This window comes from Diceros bicornis, chromosome 2 (assembly GCF_020826845.1).
Source record: "Diceros bicornis minor isolate mBicDic1 chromosome 2, mDicBic1.mat.cur, whole genome shotgun sequence".
Classification (NCBI taxonomy): domain Eukaryota; kingdom Metazoa; phylum Chordata; class Mammalia; order Perissodactyla; family Rhinocerotidae; genus Diceros; species Diceros bicornis.
Window position 1 is genome coordinate 51587363 of NC_080741.1, and position 22752 is coordinate 51610114.

Here is a 22752-nt window from a genome sequence, read left to right on the forward strand (position 1 = left end):
GTTGGCAACAGAATCAGGATTCAGACCCTAGTCTCCTACGCCCGGTTTCAAGCTCCCTGCTCCAAACTCTAAAACCGAAGCTAGAGGGTCAAGAGCCACCCATGGTCCAGTCGCCACCTGGCCACTCCTGAGTAGCTCAGGCCTCTTCCTCCTCCAGGTCCTGGACACTGGGTCCCGCCCCTAAAATTGGTACCTGCCCCCAACGCTGGGACCCGCCCACGTGCAGCTCTACCAGCCCACAGTCACTGCTAGACCACGTCCCTGGACGTCGCGCGCCAATTGTCGAACCCAGGGCCGGCTGGTGACATGTCTCTGTTGGGGCTGATTACACAGCGCCCCTGCTGGGTACACAAACGCCAGCTCGGAGCAGTCACCGCGGGCTGGTGCCATATCCCTTCCAGGACCTTCAAGAAGACTAGCCAGCCCAGGCCCCCAGGAAGCAACCACACACACATCCACGCACTTTCCCGCCCGTGGGCCTGCGGGCGTGGTGGGCGTGGCGTTCACAGCCTCCACTATTGCTCGCCGAGGCCTCCTGAGTGGAACCCAGTGGTCCTAGGAACCCTGGAGCAGGGCGACGGGGTCTGCCCGAGCCCTTTCTCAGCTGCGCCGACCCCGGAAGTAGGGGGGTGGAGGGAGCTCTCCGCCGGCCCACGCACGTCCGGGAGCCGAGATCCCGGCCGTTTCTCCAGGCCCGAGGACGGGTGAGGTAGCTTTCAGGCAAGTATTCGCTGCAGGTGGGGATTGGGACGGGGACGCCTGGACCGCAACACCCTCGGGAGCCCCCATATCCCCCGAGGTACAGATGGGGAGACAGGCTTGGGGAGAGGCGACGTCGCCTGGTTCATTCGGGAAGCTGGGCCCTTGGCTTAAGGCCTCGGCTCTTCCTGGGGCAGCGCTCAGGTGGACAGAGCCGCCTCTGGAGTCTGGAGGACCTGGGTTTGTGTCTTGCCTAGGACAGTTCCTAGCTGGGTGACTTTGGGCAAGTCGCTTCCCATCTCGGAGCCTCCCTTCACTCCCTGCTTGTCTCTGAAAATGTGGCACCTAGCAGGTCTTCAATAAACGGTAGTTTGGACCTTGGCCAGTGTGAAAGGAAAAGGGACCACTGATTTTAAATCTTCAGTTAAACTTGTTTGTGATAACTTAAATATAAAGTTAACAAATACTGTAAATTTTTTAGCTGGCAATTTACGCTGATATTTAGGATTATGGGTTAAATTGGGGAGATGGAGTTTCAGCATACAAATCAATGACAGTACATGCAAAATATCAACAGCAAAACTCCCCAGCAAAGGCAGTCTCCTCCCCCTTGAATTATTAGTTAAGAGCATACAACATTGAGTCCCTCCTGTGGGCTGAGCTGGCTCCCAGGCCCTTGACATTCATTGACTAACGCACTGCTCACCGTGGAGTTGATGTTATTTTCGCCATTTTATGGATGATGAAACTGAAACTTGGAAATAATGACTTTCCAAAGGTTACACACATCTGTCCAGCCCCCCAAGTTTGGGCCTTGACCCACCACCAGTCCATTTATTAGCAGGGACTGAGCTATGGGTTCAGCCCACTTCAGCCAAAGATGTGAAGAAAACATTACTGGCCAAGAGAAGAAGAATCAAATAGGTGGCTGAGGGTCTAAAATGGAGTCAAGGAGGTGACAGGGCAAGAGCATGCCGTCTCTCAGGCAGCAGGTCAGAGGGGAGTGGGTCACATGAGACTCAGCTGCTCTCCTGGTTCTCCTTCCCCCTTCCAGGGTGGCAGCCACATCTGAGGACCAGAGCCACTTTGAGGAATGAGGGCCTGTGACTTCCACTGGTCCAGCTGGGGCCAGTGACCATCCTCAGCATCTGATATCACCAGGAAGGCTTGGGGACCTGGGAGTGCTCAGGGGAGCCTTCTGCTGAGACATGGAACTTTGGGGCCGAATGCTGCGGGCCCTTGTATCTGGCCTGGGGAGGAGAGGAGGCACTCAGGTCTGGGCCTTCAGCTCATGGCAAACCCATCTGCCTCTGGCTGGGTTGTTGAGTGCCACAGAGGTGGTCAGCTACTGGACGGCAGTCTTTGAGAAGAGGGGCATCCCTGAGGCCCGGGACTCCAGTGAGTACATCGTGGCTCATGTTCTTGGAGCCAAAACAGTTAAGTGCAGTGTTATCAAGAGGGTAGGAAGAAGAGGGAGACAGCACCCTGGGGAAGAGACAGTCAGGCTTTTCCACTCCACTGAGAGTGCTGAGCTGAGAGTGATGGGATTTTTCTGAAGGAATGTCTTAGGCAGATACTTATTCATCCAACAAACTGTTACAGTGTGTGTCAGACATTCAGGGTTCAGGGATGACCAGGAGTGGCCAGTGTTGGGCCCACAGGCATTGTCCACATAAGAAACCTAGGTCAGGGCTCCTGGGTCAGGGGGACCAGCCACTCACATTCTCTGTGGGGCAGTTTCAGAGCCTGAGGCCAGTACTTTGGACCCAGCCCCTGACCCCTTGGCAGCTACAGCACGTCAAGGAGCTAAGTAGCCGCCGATTGCGAAGGTGAGCATCCATGGGCCAGACCTGAGGGTTCCGTGTCGGGAGCAGGGATCTAGCTTCCCCCAGCCCCACCAAATTCATGGTCAGGGAGAAGGAAAGTGTCCAAGGACTAGGGAGGTGTTGGGATGAGAGAGTGAAGAGAGGAGAGTCAGGGTAGTAGGTAGGGAGGAGGGAAGGTGGGAGGGAGGACCTTGGCTAGGAGTCCCAGGGCACAGGAGACATGACCCTACCTGACACTATTGTCCACAAGTGGTGTCCCTCAACCCAAGCATGGTCCTGTTGGTCCAGGCTCTGGCACTGATGATCACCCAGCTGCCTCTTCTGTAGGATGCCTGTGCAGTACATCCTTGGTGAGTGGGACTTTCAGGGCCTCAATCTGAAGATGGTGCCCCCAGTGTTCATCCCTCGGCCAGAAACAGAGGTAGGTGTGCCACCAGGACAGGGCACCTGTCTTGCCCTAGGCTTCCTCCAGGGGGCACTGGGGCCCCATGACTGCTAATTTTAGAGGCAGTACCCTTCCATACCGGTGTTTCCTGGCTGGCTGGGTAGGTATGGCCAAGAGGACAGAGGTCTCCTGCTGGCCTCCTTGACTCTCCTTACATCCCAAGCCACTGCCAGAGCCCCCAGGGCTGGCAGTGGCTCAGGGTACCCCAACTAATGCTGCCCACCAGATGCTCTGTTCCTGTCATTTCCCTAGGAGCTGTCCTATGGGCCCATGGCCTACCTAACCCACGGGAAACAAACCCCCTTCTCCTCAGGAGGCGTGGGCACAGTGGAGAGGCCTCCAGCTGGATTTCTGGAAGCTTGGTACAGCTATGTGACCTCGGGCAGGTCACTGCCCCTTCTGATCCCAGATGATGAGAGGGTTGGGCCTGCAGATCAGGGAATCTGTGACTTGTTGGTCCTTTTAGATCCACTATCTGGTCAAGTAATCGGCTGTGTCCCACACATTACTAGGACTCGGGAGTGTGTGGTCCCAGAATGCTGTCTCTTGGTGAGGCACCCTAATCCTGGGAGAGTGCTTTCTGTGGCCCTTCTGGGCTTCCCCCGACCTTGTAGGTGGCAGAGCTAGGAACCAGAGAGAGCAGAGCAGGTGGATGGGGCTGAGTGGGGGCCAGTGGGCAAGCCAGGTTCTAAGAAGGGGTGTTTCTAGAAAGGCACCCAGGCACGCAGACATTCCTGGGAAAGATCAGGCCTCCATCTGCCTCAGACGGGGACACAGAGCCCTTCCTCACTTTCCAGCCAATAAACCCTCAGACCCCACTTGCCCCCACATCATGCGTTGGGAGGCCAGGTCCTCATCTCACTGCCCTGTGTCAGGGCAGGGACAGTAGAGAATCTGAGACCTTGCTGAAGTCACACGGGTGCCAAGGGAGGAGCATGGGGGCAGCACTTGGACATCCTGACTCCCAGGTCAAGGCCGCATACCTCACATGGGGCTGCCCCATCTGGGATTGGATGAGCTGGGATGGGGTGCAGAGACTCAGAGCAGGATGTGGCCTGTCACTTGCAGACTTTTGGGAGGCCATCCTGTGGCTCCCCCAAGCATGCGACCTTTAGCCAGGAGGTCATTCACTATCCCCTGAGGCTGCCAAGGGGCAGGGCATGGGAGGGAAGCTACCGTGATGACCTTTGAGTCCCCTCAGAGCTGACCTGGCACCAGCGATGTGTTCCAGGGTTCTGAGTGTTGGGTGAGGACTTCCGGCTCCCATACACCACCTGCCCCCCGCCCCCCCTTTACTGGGTGGGTCTGGGCCAAGAAGGCAGCGCTGCTGCAAGGTGTGGGGAGAGGGGAGGAGGGAGGCTGTGGTTGGGAGGCCGGGTCCTCGCCTCACTGTACAGACATTTCTCAGAACTTGCCAGGTTCGCCCCAAATTTGTGAAGCCACATTGGGGGGTGTCTTACTGAGAACTTGAAAGGACGTGGCCTGTGGCAGGGAGTGAGGAGAATGGGTGCAGGGGAGGGATTGTGGTGCCTGCATTCTCTCTATCCATTGAAGGGCGGTTTCTGATGATGGGTGCTGACGTCTGAAATGCAAAGTTGTAGGTGCCATGTGGCCTGACAAGTTGGGTTTTCCCTGGGGCTGTGAAGGTGGCTCCGTCCCCGGCCTGGCAGTGTGTACAGTGGGAAACCCAAGGCTGGGAGTGTGAGCTGTTCCCACCAGCCTGGTGAGGTGAGGCTCTGTGGGGTGTGGAAGACAAAGTGGCTTGTCTGTGATTGGATTGAGGGAGGCAATGCCATCTTCCTGGGGCTGCCCTACCAGGGATGTGGTCATAATGGAGGGTGCTTGTGGCGCCCAGGTCCTGCTGAGGCCTTGGGCCAATCTCTTGAGGGGTTATGGAGTCCTGTTGAGGCAGTGGCTCTAGGCAGAGCCGACAGCCACCTGCTCCCTGCCTCCTTCCCACATGCCCCTCCACCCCCACCACACTATGTTCTTGGATTCTTCCCTTGTTCACCTGGAAAAGGTGCCCTGGACCTGTGACCAGCTTGGTTTTCAGCCTTCTCAAAGGAGCTTCCAGCTTTAGGCTGAGGGAGGCCCTTCACTGGGTGAGGAAGAGAGTGTTTCTGGACTTCTTGGGGATGGTCTTCACCCCTACCCCCCAAGTGGTCCCACAACCAAGATGATCCTCCCATGGTCCCATGGTCACCTCCCGTGGTGAGTGTAAGGGAGAGGCTAGGGGTCACTGGTGGTGGAGGGGGCCCAGTCTCTCACCTTCACACCCTGCCCAAGGTGGCCATTCACGTATGTGGTGTGTATCTCTGAGGTTGAGGGTGTCTCTGTGAGGTGGCTGGTCAGTGTGGCTGGCTGAGGGGTCATTATCCAGCCAGAGTAGGTCTGTCTGTGGCCCAGAAACCAAGAGAAGCTCACACCCCTGACAAGTCTCAGCTATCCCACTGGCTGCTCAGTACGTGGTCTCACCACTGAGACCACGGGCTCTTGGCCATAGCCCTAGACTACTCACTCTGTGCCAGTCCCAGCGCTGTGGGCCCAGCTTGCTGTCAGCACCCCAACAGTCTCCAGTAGTGCCTGGAAGCGACTGAGGTGAAACCCTCTCCTGCTGAAGCCAGGCTCCCTCCCCACTAGGCAGTAGTTTGTCTGGTGAGGATGGGGCTTGGAACAGGAAGGGTTGGACCTGCTGGCCAAGTTCTACCTATCTTGGACTTGGTACCCTGGGAACAGGTGAGTTTTGCTCCTGGGATTGTGGGAGCCTGGAAGGATGAAGTGCTTTTTGGGACTCAGCACTGAGAAGCTTATGTGGAAAGTGGATCCGAGTAATCTGGAGCTCTCTGCTCCATTGGGGCCTGACTGTTGATATTTGGAGTTTGGGGTACCTGGAGGTCTGAGACTTAGAGGGTAGCTTCCCGCGGCCGCTGAAAGCTTGCCCAGCGCTTGGGAAGTAGCCAAGAGGCCCCTCTGTGAGCTAAGCCCTGGCTGTGGGACACACCGCGATGGGTTAGATCCCTGGTCTTCCCATCATGGAGCCTGCAGTCTGGTAGGAGAGGCAAACACCATCCTAGGCCTTAGGCTCCCAGTGAGGAAAGCCATGGTAGAGAGAGCCTGGTGGGGGGTTGAGGAAGGCTTTCTGGAGGAGGTGGACCTCTTTTCAGATGAGGGAAGCACCCACTTGCTGACGCCTCCCCCCATTCCCTGAGCCAGCTCTGCCTGGGACCCCAGGAGTCTTGAGCCTCTTGGGCGGCCTCTCCTGCCCTCATCCAAAGGGATGCCTTTCAGAAGGGGCTACACTGCCCTTTCCCTGCTCCATATCTGGCTCCTTGGACCCCCACTCACTGCTGGTTAGAAACACTTTGACCATTGGGCAGAAGCAGCCCTCCACTTTCACCTCCACCCTATATTGACTCCCACGCAGTCTCTGCAGGTAACAGATGAGTGGATGAGACTTGAAACCCTGTTGTTTACAAAGTGACAGTGTCTGAAAGTGTTCCCCTGCTACCAAGGTGGGTATGGTGCAATCAGGCACCTCCTATCACGCCATGTCCCTTACCCCATGCCCTGTGTGCGCCATATCCCCCTTCAGATCTGGGGTTCAGGCAGGACTGTGTTCTCCCTTCCCCTCCGTGGAGGGGATTCCCTGTCCCTTTGGCCTAGGAGCCTCTCTGGGGGCCTCCTAAGCTCAGCTCTGTGAAGAAGCTGGGAACACACGAGCCCCTGATTCTTGGCCATCATGAGGTGCAGGCCAGGCTTCAGGTGGCACCTTGACCCCTGGGCCTCAGTTTCCTCGTGGACTGGTTGTGAGGATCCGACAGATTAATACAGGGAAAGTTCTGGAAGCAGAGCTAGGTACAGAGGGAGTGGCCAGGAACCATCACATAGGGTTTTTAGCATTGCTGCGAGCACAAAACAGGAGGATATCTGTAAAGGGCTTAGCTGGGGTTTATTGAACACTTACCGTGTACTGGGCATGTGATCAGTGCTTCACGAATGTGATTCTGATTAATCCCCATCACCTCCCAATGAGGTGGATTATCCTCAACTGTGCTCAGGTTTACAGATGGGGAAACGGAGGCATGGGGAGACAGAGTGACCTGCCCATGGCCCCAGCTGACTTCAAGTTCAGTCTGGCTTTAGCCAGCCGGCCATTCTACATTGACACAGGAGCTATCTGTGCTTAGGCCTCTGTGCCAAGACCTCCAGGGGCCGAGTCGACACTAACTCTGATCCAGACCCCTCTACCTCCCAGGAGCTGGTTGAATGGGTGCTAGAGGAGGTGACCCAGAGGTCCCATGTGGTGGGAGCCCAAGGTGGCCCCCTCATCTTGGAGGTGGGCTGCGGATCAGGAGCTGTCTCCCTCAGCCTGCTGAGCCAGATCCCCCAGGTGAGCCCCCTCTGCATCTCTCCACCCCGCCCTGGGTAGACTGTGACTGGCACTTACTGTCCCTCCTGCTGATCCCTTCCCCACCCGTCTCTGCTAGAAGCACTTGAGGGGAAGTGACTGGAAATAGGAGGACAGGGCTGCCCCCAGCCCACCGTGGTCATAGCCTCTAACTCCCATCCCCTTCTATCTGGCCAGGTCCTGGCCACAGAGAGGGAAAAGCTATTGGATATTTCCCTCCTCTTCAGGTAGGAGTTGGAGGAGGGCTCTGGTCCCTAGGCCTGGCCTCTCCTGTCACCCTGCCTTTCATGTACCCTTGGTTTGTTCTTGGGGCAGAGCCGAGTCATTGCTGTGGATAAGGGAGAAGCAGCCATCTGCCTGACCCATGAGAATGCTCAGAGGTAGGCGGGCTGGGGGGATCAGAGGGTCAGGGTGGGGGGAGTCAGACTTTGGTGCCTGATCAACCCTATCCCGGTGTCAAAGCCACCAAGAAGGGGGAGCTATTGGGGGCAGCCTGACGTGGGTCCCACAGGTTTACGAATGGACGGTGAGTACCAGGTATCTTTCTGGTCCAAGAAGGGTTTATTCTCCCAGTCCTTGTAGCCAAGGGTAAGAGTCTGCCCCCCATGCTCACCTTTACCTTCCCATCTCTCCAGGCTTCAGTTGCAAGACAGGATTCGGATCATCCCCCTCGATGTGACCTTAGGTACCTTCCCCACCCATCTTCCCTGGGGTGGGGATCCTGGGTACAGGTGCTGCTGGGTGGATGAAGCACTCTGCAGAGATGGAGAGGGGCCTCCCCAGCATGTGTTCACACACACACACACACACACACACAAGGGATATCTCAGGCCAATCCTTGCTGAAGACAGGCAAGTCCCTGTTGCCTCCTGGGTTGACCTGACCCATGAGGGGCCAGCCACAGAGTCTTTCTTACCTTCTGAATGCCCCATAACTAATGAGTTTAACTAGGGCTTGCTTGTTGTCAAGAGATAAGCAGAAGCTCAAGAAAGAGAAAGCCTCTAGGACTAAAATACTTGAGTACCGTCCCTGCCCCCACCTGGCCCAGGCACGGCACGGCTTGGCCATGGCCCTTACAGAGTATCCTCAGCGTTCTGCCTCCAGTTCTCAGCGTTCTGCCTCCAGTTCTGGCTCTATTATGTACCCACATACATAATAGCCTCATGTGTCCCCTCCATGGAGTGTGATACATGTGGTATAGCACTTTGCACAGGGTGGGACTGGTAAATAGCCACCAGAAATCGACTGACTGAGGCCAGGCCTGCCTTCCGTGCACTCAGTCCATGTTGGCTGTGAGGCAGAGTGTGGCAAGGCCAGTGGGGCTGCAGAGGACAGAGGCTCTTGCTTAGGCCAGGCAATCAAGAGGGCTTTCTAAAGGTGACACTTGAGCTGAGTCTTGCTTATTGAGGAGGATTTTGACAGGAAGAAGAGAAGGCAGAGACATTCCAGGTGAAGAGCTGCTGTGTCAGAGCATACATACTCCCAGCTAGACTGCTGGCTGGGGACCCTGGGCACTAGTCTGCAAGTCTGGCTTATCAGGTCCAGACAGACCCACGGTGTAGCTTGGGGGGAGGGACTACCCAAGAGAAATGATGGCAGCTGAGCTACCTCCCGTTCACTGCTGTGTTCCCTTTGCCCACAGAGGGGAGCTGGGCACACCTTCTGCCCTGGGGTCCCATGGACTTGGTTGTCAGCAACCCTCCCTACGTCTTCCACCAGGACATGGAGCAGCTGGCCCCTGAGATCCGCAGGTACAGAGTGGCATGGGACAGGGAGACCAGGCCTGAGAAGGCCTAGTGGGATGGGTCTGCCCTGGAGGACCACACCATCGAGAGGGACGGGAAGGGTGGGGGCGCTGAAAAGGGCAGTGGTGTTGAGAGAGGCTCACTCCAGAGCCCACAGACCTCCTTGGGTTCAGCTTCTGCCTTCCCATGTAAGCCCACTAGACTACCACTGGACCTCTCTGAGCCTCGTTTCCTGCCTCCGAAAAGAGAGTGACAGAGGTTTGCAGGGCCATGGGGAAGACTCAGCAATGACTGAAATATCAGACACAGTTCAGAATACATAGAAGGTGCTCAGATGGGTGCGTCATTTTACAGAAGACTGAGGCCCAGAGAGGGAAGGTACCTTGTCCAAGGTCATGTGGGGGCTTAGCAGGAAAGCTGGGACTAAGGCCCTACTCCAGGCTTTGCACTGAGCCATCCTGCTCCCAAACAGGCTGAGAGCCAGGGGTAGCCCAGGAGCCCCTGGATGAGGCAGCGGTAGTATGGGTCAGGGTACTGGCTCACATTTTCTGTGCTCTCAGGAGTATCAGGGCCAGCTCCAGGCCTCCCCAGACCAAGAATAGGAACAGCCTGGTTGTGGGGAGACCCTCATGCCCTGGGGACTTAGTCAATGAGATTCACCGAGTGTGCCCAGCCCCTCCTGGTGAGGTGCTGCCTGCAGGAGGTTGGGGAATCGGAGCTGCCATCATTAGAGGGCCCCCTCCTCTGGGTCCTCAGACTTTCCTCTCAGGCTAGAGTGTAAGTTCCATGGGACTCCCTTCGTGGATGGCCCTGCTCAGCTCTTTCATACTTTTCAGGCACCCCCTATCCAGGCACTCACCTCTCACTTGTTTTCCCCTTCAGCTATGAAGACCCAGCAGCCCTGGACGGTGGGGAGGAGGGCATGGATGTCATCACCCACGTCCTGGCCCTGGCACCTTGGCTCCTAAAGGACTCTGGGTATGGATGGCGTGGGTCTCCTGGGTCTGTCCCCAGCAGCCTCCTCCCCTCCCAGTGTGTACCGGGCCTGCCCTGGCAGTCATTCTGTCCCCACCCCTCCCAGCCTGGGCAACCCAGAAGTCCAGGTCCCAGCACTACCTCTAAGCTGACCCATTTCTCTCCAATGTAGAAGCATCTTCTTAGAAGTGGACCCAAGACACCCAGAGCTCGTTGGTAGCTGGCTTCAGAGCAGGCCTGACCTGTCCCTCCATCTCGTGGCTGTGCGCAGGGACTTCTGTGGGAGGTGAGGCTCTACCCACCCCCCGTCCCCCACAGCCACACTGGTGCTTCCACTCAGGCCATCCGCAGCTCCGGCTGTGGGGAGAGGGTGCTATTCCCACTTTCTGCTTATTCCCCAGGGCCCAGGTAGTAACTGGCCCCTTGTCCCTGTCTCCCTAGGCCCCGGTTCCTGCACATCCGGAGGTCTGGGCTACAGCCTGGATGCCCCACAGACACCTGGCCAGGGCACTAGCCTGCCAGAGTGCCTGGCTGACACTTCTTCCTGGAATGCTACTTGGAAGGAGGTGGATGGCACCTTCCAGAACCCCAGATCCTTGTGGCATTCCCCACGGCTCTGTGATGCCCCATGCTCTTCATTTCTAGGAGACTTAGGGGTAGAAGCAAGGGTGAGGGTGTCCTTTCTGGGGTGGCAAAGAGCCAGGGCATCCATAGTTCGGCTCAGGAGCTGAGCAGACCCAGGTTCCCAGTCTGGCCTCATCACATGATGGCCAAGGGCAGGTTGCCCAGTGTCTCTGTGGGTGGAATTGCTCTGAGGATGTTGGGAGATATGGCCAATAAAGTGTCGAGAGACCGACAAGTAGTGACCTAATGTTTTGTTACCATGATTTCTGGGTCCCCTGACCCCTTGCCCCCAGGCAGTGCTGGGAGTAAGAGCTTCCTTCTGCCCCAGCAGGGCTGGCCACCAATCCCGCATGTGGTGGGGACATGGGAGAGCAGTGTGGAGGAAAGAATGTGGGTGCTCCTCCTGGCCTTGGATGCCGGGGGCTGGCACTGAGCAGCTTACTCTAAGGGTTGTCTTAGCCCCCCACTGCCGTGGAGGCGCTCCCACCACTTCTCTGACTGCGGCTGGGCTCTGAGCACAGGAACCTCATCTGAGCTTCAGCTCAGGGATGGTTACCTGCTTCCTAGATGGTCAGGGCTAAGCATCCTTGCTGCACAGTTCTGGGGTTACGTGTCCACATTCATGTAACTGAAGGCTTGAGCCAGTGAGAGGTGAGCAGGGCTTGTGTTTAATTTTTATTCCTGTAGCTTTTAGCTAAAACGTCCCTTCCAAGTTGACTTGGAGTTTCAGATTACTCATCTGTCCCTGGTTGTGGCTGGGGAGAATGATTAGCTGAGATAGTGACCAGGTTGTGACCTCCACTGCAGCTCTAGTGTGTGCAGACTTGTGGCCACCAGGAGGCCTGAAGGCTCAGCCCTTCTGTCCATAGGGACAGGAAACCTCCAGGTTGGCCGGGTGCTGATGTGAGCCTGCATCAGGGTGAGTCCTGAGGAACATGGCACACCGCCAGACTCCCCCACCCCCACCCCCAGCACTTTCAAGGGCCTGACCTGGTAGTGCAGTGGCCGGAGGCAGTGTGGTCTGATGGGCAGCATCCTCTGCTGGAGCCAGGATGCTGGGTTCCAGGGCTGTGTCTTGCAGTAAGACCTAAGGCAGCTCCTTTTCCTGCGAGAAGCTGGTTCTTCTGGCTTGAAGGCCAGTGCAAGGTGGCAGCCTCATTTTATTCTCAGTCAGCCAGGTGGAGCTGACATCTGAGTGCCCACTCCCCAGGCAGGGACTCCCCAAGAGATGTGGCCTATTTGAGGTCCCATGGTGGGAGGTGGCCAAGTGGAGATGGAAGTTAGGTCCCTGCCTTTGAGGAGTCTGTATTGCTGGGGTCATACCTGGCCTGAGTGACTCTTCCACTGTGGCTAGGGGTTGCATTTGCCAGAGCAGAGGCCACACTGCAACTCCCAGAGCCCCAGTATCCTGCCCCTTGCCAGCCCCAGCTGCACGGACCCCAAGCTGCCCCTGGCTTCCTTTGAGGAGGAGGAGCCAGGGCCTCTCCCTCATGGCTGCTCTAGAAGAAACCTGGGAAGGTGACGTGAGGCACAGCCAGAGCAAGGCTCCTGGCTTTCTGAGCCCCCCCTGTGCTCTCAGACCTTGGCCTGCCTAGGGCCTCACCCTGTTGACCGTCCTCTTCTCTGCCTGTGCCCTTTGGCTCTTGCTGTTTTCAGCAGCATCCAGGGCAGCTGCCCTGACCTCCTCGCAGTCTGTTACCCCCTTGTCGCACAGCCTGGGCCACACCTCAGCCAGTGCTGGCTTCCCTGATGGTCTGACCCTCCTCGCCGCGGGCCCATTGTGAGGAAAGGCCTTAGTGAGCATGTGGGTATGGCACCCCAAGAGAGCATAATGATGGAGAGTGACAGGCTAGGGGCAGCTGGAGTCACTGAAGCAGGAGCCGTGCTTGGGGACAACTTCCTTCCCAGAAAACCGTGAGGCTTTATGTCCCTGAGAAAGAGGTCCGGGCCAAGTGAACTGGCAGGGCAGGGCCTCAAGCCTGCAGCCACTCTCTTGATTGGGCCTTGTACACTGAGCTCCAGTATTGGAGACACATCAGCCTGGGTGCAGATCCTGGCATCTGCCTTTCACCAGGATGTGACATTGGGCAGATGACTTCGCCTCCCTCAGCCTTTGCTTCCAAGCCTGGGAAATGGGACCAAGTGCTTTATCTTAATAGGATGATTGTGAGGAACCTGTGGGATGCACCTTTCATGGGGCACTATGAGTCTTTCCATTGCCCACCTTGGAGGGCAGATGCAGGGAGGGCCCTGTACCCTCATGCGTCTATTTGGTGCTCAGCACCAACACAAGGCAGACAGACACGGCAGTCTGGAAAGGAGGGAAGGCAGGAATTTCAGTCTTAAGCTCTTGATTTCTCTCTGCCCTCTGGAGATGGAGCCACCAAGAGGCTGGTAGCCTGGCAGCCCAGATTTCCCCTCAGCCCCTCCTCTCCCTCTTCACCAGGGCGTGAGTGTCCTGAGGTCCAGGCCACATCAGCTAGTGGCTCCAGCCCAAGGAAAGCCAGGCTCACCTGCCCTATCTCCTCCCCCCTTCCTGGGGCCAGAGCCAGAGCCAGCTGCCTACTTTAGCAGTGTGTTGTGGAGCCCTGAAAGCAGAATGGCAGGAAGACGTGGGGCTGATGGTGGAGTCCAGGCTCTGCAGGCCCCTGAGGTCTTGAGGAATGTACCTGCTGCCCACCCAGCCTCCTTCAGCCAGAGCCCTGAGCATGGACAGAGGGTGTAGGAGTCCCTGATCGAAGAACAGTTCCATCCCCTCTCCCACAGTGGAGGAAACTGAGACTTTGCATTATAGTTGGATGCTTTTCTCAGCTGCCTGTGGGTTTCACCATGGGGCCCATCTAGCTAGTTTATTGAAATGTGCTCCCCAAACCCTTTCTGCTCTCCCCCATCCCTACTTGGACCCTGGGCCATTAACTGCTCCCAATCCCTGCCCTAAACCCTTGGCTGGCTCCCCATGACCTGAGTGTGGTCTCTGTGTCCTGCAGAGTCCAGGTCTGAAGAGGTGGGGCAGGGTGGCTATGGGAAAGGCCCTGGGGATTCCTCCCAAGGCCGCCTCAGTGCTCTGAGTAAGCCTCCATCAGAACAAAGCATTCCACTGCTGACTGGCTTTGAGAACTTCAATCTCTGTAGGCCAGCACATTCTTCCCCATCCACCTTTGGATTCTTTTCTCCACTGCTGTACACTCCAGCCTCCCTGTAAAACTCTCCATTCCCTAAACACACTTTCCTCCCTTTGCGCAGCTAGTGCATCCATCAAGAATGCCTTTGTCCACCACTGCTAGTCCAAATCATCCTGTCCTTCAAGCTCCAATACAAATGCTGCCCCCTCTGGAACACCAGAGGGGTGTTATGCTATGTTCTTGCCAGCCTCTAGCCCATGCTTCAGCCAGCACCAGTGATGTCCTACCCCATGCATTTGGAAACCTTGTCTTTCTCATCTCTCTAGGGCTCCATGTAGGTCTGGCATATCTCAAGCTCAGTAAATGTCCACCAATAAGCCAACAGTGTGTGCATTTTCTAGAATGGAGCTGGAACTTCCCATGTGGGTCACATCTGACCTGACAGCAGCTCTTGCATTTTCCAGTCAGCAGGGAGAGGAAGCCACGAGGGGCTGGCCTCCCACCTGAGCCAGGCAGCTGTTCGAGTTGAGCCATGGCCCCTTTAGGCTCAAGTGCACCTGATCTCTGCACAGTGGCCACGCCAGGAGTACAAGCTGTCCTTGGCGGCATCAGGGGCAGGCGCCTGTTTCCTGGAACTCTGGGCCTCAGCCAGCCCCCAGGCAGAGTTGGCCGGAACAGTGGCCTGATCCCCCCTCATGACCCCTCAGGGCTGGATAAGCCCTCTGGATGGGGCTTGGGACTGGCAAAGCAACCCTACCCCTCCTGTGGTAGGCAGAATACTGGCCCCAAAGATGCCCATGTCCTAATCCCCCAAACCTGTGAATGTGTTACCTTACATGGCAAAAGGAAGTTTCCAGATCTGATTAAGTTAAGGCCGTTGAGATGGAAAGATGATCCTAGATTATTCAGGTGGGCTCAGTGTAATCACAAGTATCCTTGTAAGAGGGAAGCAGGAACATCAGAGTGAGAGAAGATGTGATGATGGAAGCAGAGGTCAAAATGATGCAGTTTGCTGGAGGAAGGGGCCATGAGCCAAGGACTGCAGACAGCCACTAGACACCGGAAGAGGCAACTAGAACCTCCCCTAGAGCCCCAAGAAAGAAAGCAGTCTTGCCAATACACTGATTTTAGCCCAGTAAAACTGATTTTGGATTTCAGACTTCCAAAACCATAAGATGATAAATTTGTGTTGTTTTAAGCCACTGAATTTGTGGTAATTTGTTAGAGCAGCAATAAAAAACTAATAAAGGCTTTGGTACCCAAAGTGAAGTGCTGCTGTAATAAATACCTAAAAATGGAAGTGGCTTTGGAACTGGAATTTGGAAATGGGCAGAAGCTGGAAGAATTTTGAGGTGCATGATAGATTGCCTTGAACACCTCTTCTTTGAGAGGTGATGTGGCTGGAGGTGGGGGGTAGGGAACCCTCCTCAACCTGAACTACCGAGGCCGCTTACCCACATGTCTAATATGTGGTAGAGCTGGCCCATTCTTGGAGCAAGAGGACTAGAAGGCTGCCCAGGGTGGGCCCCAGAGAGGCTCGCCTGGGCCCTGGGGGTGGGTGGGAATGGGACTGGGAGCAGGGGAGAGGGAGCAAGGCTGGCCTCCATGGCCCATCTCTAGTGGAGATCTTCAGAGAGGATCTCAGAGACTGCCTCCAAGACTGGTCCTGGTCCCCTTGAGTATGTGATGATGAACAGGGGCCCTGCACTCTCTGGGTTGCAGTTGCCACTTCTGTGAAATGAGCATGGCAACCCTTGACCTGAGCTGATGGACCTGACCCCTCCATGTGAGCTGTGGAGGGTTAGGGCTCCTTCCAGCCACCAAGCAGTGTCCAGTCCTGCTCTAGGCCTGGACTGGGCTGTGTCACCACCCTGTCCCTGGGATAGAATCAGGTTTTCCCTGGGATTCTCAGTCTCATGGTCCCCAAAGCTGAAGGGGCCAAATGGAGCCTGGGACACTGTCCCTGTCCAGGCTGGGACCAGGACCCCTTCCAGGTGAAGGATACTAAGGGGCTCTGGAGATGCCATCCCACCTCATCAATGCCTGGGGATCTTGAAGCCATTGTCCCAACTCAGGAGCCACATACAGAGCTACTGGTTCAGTTTCCTCATCTGTAAAATGGGAGGGTTCACAGCCTCTGTCTCCTGGGATGTCATGAGGGTTGAGTAAAATAACCCCAGAAGCACTTGGTCAGGTCCAGACATGAGCTGATGTGCCTCATGCTGGGTCTGAGAACTGAGAATCTGGAGGCTTGACAGTCTGGACACCTGAGTTCAAGGGTCAGCCTAACCCCAAATCTCCTAGATAGGCTTTGGATGAAACCAAGGGCCTGTTTGTACTGGAGGGGGTGGGTTGCAGCAAGACTCACATCCAATCCCTGATCCTCCCTCTTCCCAAACAGAAAAGGAAGGGGCTTACTCAGGTCACACAGCACTTGCCTCCTGACTCCCAGTATGGTGCTGTCAGTCCCCATTGCTTGCAAGGGCATGTGGTCATTTAATTGGGTGGTGTGGCTCTTTCATATGGTTCTTCATGTAGCTCCTAAACCCAGGGATTTTGGCTTATAAAGCCCTTCGGGCCAGGTTCATGGGCTAATATCAGCCACATTAGCCCAACAACAGCCCCTGGGGGTGTGGAGAGATCTGGGTCCCATCTGGAGCCCTAATAGCTGGGAGGAGAGCAGGGTTTCCCCTTGCAGAATGAGTGAGCACCTCTCCTTCTGAGAGAACTGGTTATGCACCCCACAGACCTTTGGCCATCTCTGGCCTCATAACCAGGAATCAGATGTGTCAGAGCTTCAAATCCTGAGACCCCTGTCCTTCCAGAGACAACACCCCCCCTCAACCATCCTACACGAAAATCGTCAGGAAAGGCCAATTTTACAGTTCACCAAGTGGGAGAGGCAAGGAGAGCCTACCTCAGCCTCAAATGGGAGCCTTGAACTAAGCTGGCCTCCACTTGGTCCCAGCCATGGCTGAGGGGGAAGGTGAGATGGCTCAGAGCAGCCCTGCCCCATGGTAGGCAGGCCTGGCTGAGTGGCCCCTTCCCAGGGGCTGGGGTCTCTCCCAGACTCTCTGCCTCTCAGAGCACGGCATGTCACCTTATTGCCCCTGCTGTACTGCATCTGTAGCCCTTTCTGGGGCATACGTCTTGGGGAGTGGAGAGGTCAGATATCCCACCCTACTGAGCCCAGGGAGCAGATTGTTGGGGCTTGGAGCACCCAAAAAGATCCATGTGCCACAGATGAGAACATTGAGGCTCAGCAGGGCAGGGCTGGGGCTTGAGTCCAGGTGTTTTCTCTGGCTCCCAGCCACCAGCCCTTCATCGACTGCAGACCCCCACCCAGCCTTGCTTTCCAGGAACAGTCCTGTCTGCTGGGAGAGGCAGCCAAGTCCCTCTGGGTTGCTGGAAGTCAGTGTGGGGCCGAGCTACATGGGCGAGCAGGGCAAACCCCAAGCTGGAGCTGCATGAGCCTTGCTTGCCCTCGGACCTTGCAGCTGAGCAAAGTGTTCAGCAGTTTCCTGCGCTTTCCTCCTCTTCCTCCACTCCTTGCCATCATTTTCTGAGCTCCTGCAGATACTGGGCCCCAAGCAGCTGCTTTGCATTCATTAGTTTGAATCCTCACGTAACCCTTCAGACTGGGTTTTTAATCTTCTCCAGCATAAGAAAACCAAGGCTCAGCAGAGTGCACTCATGGGTCAGGTTGCGCAGCTGGACTGGAAGAGAGGGTGAGGCTGCCATCGGTGCTCATTTGACTGTCAGAGACACTGAGGTCAGCATAGCTAGGTCCTGGGCTGCCCCTTGCAGAGCTCAGTGCAGAGGCCCACCTGGGTCTGTGGATCCTCAGAGCAGGAGCAGGGGTTGCCAGGGCTGTCCCCAGATGGCTTGCTAGAAACCCAGTGGCTACCCTAATGGGCCCTTCTCTTGAGGTGTGTGCAGCATAGGCCCAGGACCTCAGTTTCCCAAGCCCTGTATGCGCCAGGCTTTGTGGAGACAATGCCAGGCAGAAGGGCCTGTAAAACATGAAGCTTGAATGGTGCACCTTGAACCAAGTGCTTCTGGGGTTATTTTACTCAACTCTCATGACATCCCATGAGACAGAGGCTGTGAACCCTCCCATTTTACAGATGAGGAAACTGAAACTGAGGAAGGCTAAGGAACTTGCTCATATGCTGGATGAACTGGATTCCAGCACTGGCTGAGTGACCTGAGGCCTAAGCTTCACACCAGGCTTGAAGAGGGTAGGGTGCAGAACAGGGATATAGCAGGCAGTAGGGACAGTCTGGGCAAAAGCCCAGAGGCCTGAGGCACGTGGGCAGGGATGTGTAGGGGCAAGATGGTGATGTGGTGGGTTCTCTTGGATAAGCTCCAAATGCATTTGGGTACCAGGAGCCTAATACAAGGGTTTTGAGGTGAGTTACAGGGTTACAGGGTCAGGTAGGTGTTGAGGATGTTCTCTCTAGCTGCCAGGAGGAAGGAGCTGGGGCAGGAGGCTGCATCTGGGCCAGAGTTTGGAGGCATCTAGAGGCTATAGCAGTGGCATATAGCATCAGACATTCTTGAACAGAATGACACGCAACCATTGCTGAGGGGTTGGGTGTAGGGTGGGGGGTGGCCAGGACCACGATGGGGCCCAGGGCTCTGACTGGGACCTGTAGGTCCTGGGGCTACCCTGAACTGGGGACTGGGATGCTGGGGACAGTCAGTGAGCTTGAGAGTGTGGGATGCCCTCAGGACATCCCAGAAGCAGTGTCAGGGGCAATGGACAGGGGCATCTAAAGATCCAAATGGAACCATGTGGGGACATTGCCCAGAGGCAGCCTTTGAGGTGGAGTTGGAAAGACCACCCTCCCAGGCCTCAGTGCTGTCAACAACAGTAACCAGCTGTCTCCATGTGTAAGTGAGTGCCAGGTGCCACACACACTTTGTCATGAATCCTTCTGTCTGCACATCAGGGATGCCTTCCTTGGCCCACTAGATAGATGAAGAGACTGAGGCTTAACCTACCCAACATCACACAACCAGAATGTGGCCGTGCTGGGGTTTGAACCCAGTACTCTGACATCCCCACTGGAAGAGGAGTGAGCAGGCTGCGGAGGCTGACTGCAGCCCAGGGCCTCAACTCCCAGAGGGTCCCCCACCCTCCTCGTGGGGTGCCCCCAGGACTGATGGTGGGCTTCCAGGGCAAAGGGGAAAGTGGCGAGTCAAGCAAAGCACCAGACATGCAGGGAGCTTCCTCCCCTCCCAGCTGCCCCTGGGTGCCAAACTTGCACACTCCGCAGCAGAGGAGCTGGGCAAAGAGCCCTGGGTGAGGGAGGGAGCTGGAGGGGAGTGGAGGGCAGTGAAAGTGGCTGCTACTGAAAGGAGACTCTGATGTACTCCGGATGTGGGGTGGGCCTGACAGACGCCCAGACTCTGGTTCTCAGCTGACAGGTACATGAGGAAAGTGAGTTCCATCTTAGCATATGGGGGTATGAAACCTACTGTGTCAGGGGGAGCATTTCAGGTCCCATGTCCTGGGAGGTTCCGGAAGGAGGTGCTGGGTGGATGTGCCTAAAACCCTTCTTGAAGGCATTCCACAGCTCAAGAACTGACCATAGCTCGCCACTCTCTGCCGGCAAAGAAATCCACTCTCTCTTCCTTCTTCTGCCCAGCCCTCCTTCCCAGCCCCCTAGAGCTGTAGAGTTTGTTCTTTCAAACCAAGTTTCACGTGGAACCCAGATATGTGTTTTAAAAAAGATAAAAGCAGCATCTTAAACATAAATGTATTTTATAAGTTCAAATTCTCAACACTTTCTTAGTGTTAAGTCCATCAGGGCAAACAGCAATGAGCACAAACGCTTGAACTGGGGGCCAGGATGGGAGTTGCTGTCTTATGTCGGCCTCAGTGTCCGCTTACTTTCAGTGTTTGATTTTGGTGGCACAGGACCAAGTGACCCCTGGTTCTCACGGATAAGTGGTTGCAAACAGTGGCAGTGTTTCTGAAGGCCACCTGGCGGTCTCCTTCCTTCACAGGGACAGCAGTAGAAGCCTTATTTCAAGCTCAGCACAAGCCCATTCTCTGGACACAAGGGGAGGATTCTAATGTGTCATAATTTGGTGTTGTGCCCATTTGAGTCGGCGTGGGGTTTTTGTGTGTGTGTGTGAGGAAGATTAGCCCTGAGCTAACATCCGATGCCAATCCTCCCCTTTTTGGCTGAGGAAGACTGGCCCTGGGCTAACATCCATTGCCAATGCTCCTCTTTTTGCTGAGGAAGACTGGCCCTGGGCTAACATCCGGGCCCATCTTCCTCTACTTTATATGGGATGCTGCCACAGCATGGCTTGACAGGAGGTGCATTGGTGTGCGCCCGGGATCTGAACCTGTGAACCCTGGGCCACTGAAGTGGAGCGTGGGAACTTAACCGCTACAAGCCACCAGGCTTGCCCCTGCATGTGTTTTTTTAATTGGGCTTTTTTCAATAGTTAAAAATATGAAAGAAAGAAAAAGAGAGAGGAAGGAAAGGAGGAAGGGAAGGGAACAGAAGGGAAACAAGAGAAAAAGAACTCATGTCGGGTATCTGGGGATGCCCTCCCTCGGGTTCTTAATGTAGGCAGCCTCTGCCTCTCCCAGGAAGCCCACCCTGATTGTGCCACCCCTACATGGCCTGGCAGCCCCCAGTGCCTTCTCTCATCCAGCATCTGTCCCAGCAAGTGAAGCTGGGCCACATGCTCCTGAAAAGTCTCAGGAGTCCATGGCCCCCTCCTGGCTCCGGTGTGGACCTTCCAGGTACTCAATCTTTGGTTCTGGGTCAGGGAAGCAGGCCCCAGGCAGGGGACACAGACTAGGGGCTTCCTCAGGCTCTATGGTGGTGCTTCCAAGGGTGGGAGGACTGGGGAACCCGGCGGCCCTGAAAGCCTGGGGTTTCTGTAGTTCTGGGTACCTTCATTTCTGGGAACTTGCTATGCTTTGGAAAGAGAGAAATGAGAAACAAAACCCTAGGGCCCCAGCACCACCCCCACCCCCTGCCTTTCTGTCTTCCTTCCGCTGAGTCACAGCCAAGAGCCCAGCACCTCAGCCTCCTCGTGGCGCGGCCCCAGTAGGGTCGAATTCAGGGTCATGTGAGGACACAGCATCTGGGACAAGTCCTCTTTTCTTGCCAACATCCTCTGTGAAGGCCTCTGTCGCTGAGGGCTGAGGCTACCTCCCAAGCTTGGGGAAGGGTTGACTAAGGTCCTTATCTGTCCTGTCTCCTCTCCCATCTCCAGGCCCATCGTTCACCCACAAGCATTGAGCACCAACTGTAGGCCAGGCCTAGAAAGGTGGGGTGATTCAGGTGAGATTCTGTCCTTGAGGAACTCATAGACTTGGATATGGACTTCTCCTGACAGGCCTTTGATGAGTGGCTGGCTCCTTAGGCTTGCTCTGGTCAGCAGTGGGGTGCCATGGGAGGCTTTAGGCTCTAGGAAAACCAGGCCACATCACACACGCAGATCACAGAGACTGTATACTCCTACACAGGTACCCACATGTACATGCATGTGCACAGGTGTGGGACTTGAGCACTTGGGTCCATATCCATGATCACAGATGTCTGCACAGGGCCTCCCTTGGAAAGCAGAGCTCCAGGCTCTGGAAACCAGGTCAGGACTGCATGTGTGGGGGATGTCACTCTGTCTCAGAGGCCAAACCACTGCCTCTGAGTCAGGGGAGCCCATAGGAGCTTGAACGCTGTGCCCCCATTTCATGGAAAAAGAAAGTTGAAGCCCAGAAAGGGCCCGTGACCTGCCCAGAGTCACACAGCAAGTTGGGGGAGATCTGGGAGGGCAATGAGCCAGACCTGGGCACCTTGTCCACATCCTTGACCTATCTGGCCTGACACTTGGGGCTTGACAACCCCTGATGACCACACTGCATCAAACTCTGGGAGATAAGGCTGGCAATTCTCCTAGCAAACCCACCTGGGGACCAACCACAGGGTCCTCCCAAGCTTTACTGACCATTCCTGGGATTTCCCACACCACATCTTTGTTTCTCCTGTCCTAGCTGCCTGGAATGACACTCCCACCTCATTCAGTCTCTCTCTCTCATTTTTCGAATAAAATCCAGACTTCCAAATTCTGCTTAAGTGATTTCTTCACCTTCTCTGACCCCCTGGAACTTTCCCCTGTCTCTAGCCTCCCCTCAGCCTCTGTCCCCGTCACTCACACCCACTGTTCACCCTCCTGCTAAATGTAAAATTGACCCCTAGGGTCCTAGCCTGGGGGTGGAGGGTCCTTGGAGGCTGGGACAGCCGGAGCCACACCCAGGCCAACAGGGCCCCTCAGACTTTGCTGGGCACTGGTGTGGGCCCTGGAGTTAAGAGAGGAAATAGCGCCTCTGGCAGGCGTCACCACCTGCCCCAACCTTGCTGGCAGACAAGGCCTGGAGCACTGCCCTCTAGGCAAGGCTGACCCCGAGGAGTTGACTGCTCCAGATTTTGGTTATTCCTCCGCACCCTGAGCACCCCTCAGCTGTGTGCTAGGCCTGTGCCTGTGTTTGGCAGGGTAGAGGTGGAGGCCAAAGTGTCTAGAACCCTCAGGTTCGTTGAGTGTTGCCCCTTCACTAAAAGGCCCCAGACAGAGTTCTCTGCTCTTTTGCAGAGCTCTTCCCTTCCACTGGGTCGGGAAATGGGCAGAGAGGCTGCCTTTACCCCATAAGGCTCTGAGCTCCATTACTACCTGGCTGTCCTCTCACTCCCAACCTCTGCCTGGGAGCCTAAGAACTCTGTCCCAGGCTACAGCTGCTGGCTTTGCTGTGTCTCAGGGAATGGACACAGCGGATCACCCCTCTGAGACAGCCAGCTTGTGTGCAGCCCCTAGTGCAGAGGGGCCAGTTCAGGGGAAGACATCAGGACCTTGCCTTCACAACTGGCTCTGGGCCCTGGAG

The 22752-nt window shown here is 56.0% G+C and overlaps 1 protein-coding gene across 6 annotated transcripts; it reads left to right on the plus strand.

The window, feature by feature from the left end:
* The first annotated feature begins 856 nt into the window (after positions 1-856).
* Positions 857-15237, plus strand: HEMK1 (HemK methyltransferase family member 1). 6 transcript variants are annotated; one of them, XM_058559434.1, is made up of 10 exons: positions 857-2135; positions 2437-2528; positions 2853-2946; positions 7226-7360; positions 7694-7758; positions 8014-8063; positions 9021-9129; positions 10006-10101; positions 10271-10384; positions 10540-15233. In XM_058559434.1, the coding sequence occupies exons 1-10, from the start codon at positions 1908-1910 to the stop codon at positions 10610-10612; spliced, it is 1056 nt and encodes a 351-aa protein (XP_058415417.1). In that variant the 5' UTR covers positions 857-1907; the 3' UTR covers positions 10613-15233. The 6 variants fall into 6 exon arrangements, with proteins under 6 accessions (XP_058415417.1, XP_058415423.1, XP_058415443.1 ...); XM_058559460.1 differs by having other exon boundaries at positions 2017-2097; positions 2814-2946; positions 10540-15236; XM_058559448.1 differs by having other exon boundaries at positions 2017-2097; positions 10540-15235.
* The last annotated feature ends 7515 nt before the right edge of the window (positions 15238-22752 follow it).

Bases quoted from the DNA above. Each gene is read 5' to 3' on its own strand.
- HEMK1 (XM_058559434.1), top strand. From the start codon at position 1,908: ATGGAACTTTGGGGCCGAATGCTGCGGGCCCTTGTATCTGGCCTGGGG. The intron at 2,136-2,436 runs GTTAAGTGCAGT...TCTGTGGGGCAG, and splicing joins ATGTTCTTGGAGCCAAAACA to TTTCAGAGCCTGAGGCCAGT. The intron at 7,361-7,693 runs GTGAGCCCCCTC...TTCTTGGGGCAG, and splicing joins TGCTGAGCCAGATCCCCCAG to AGCCGAGTCATTGCTGTGGA.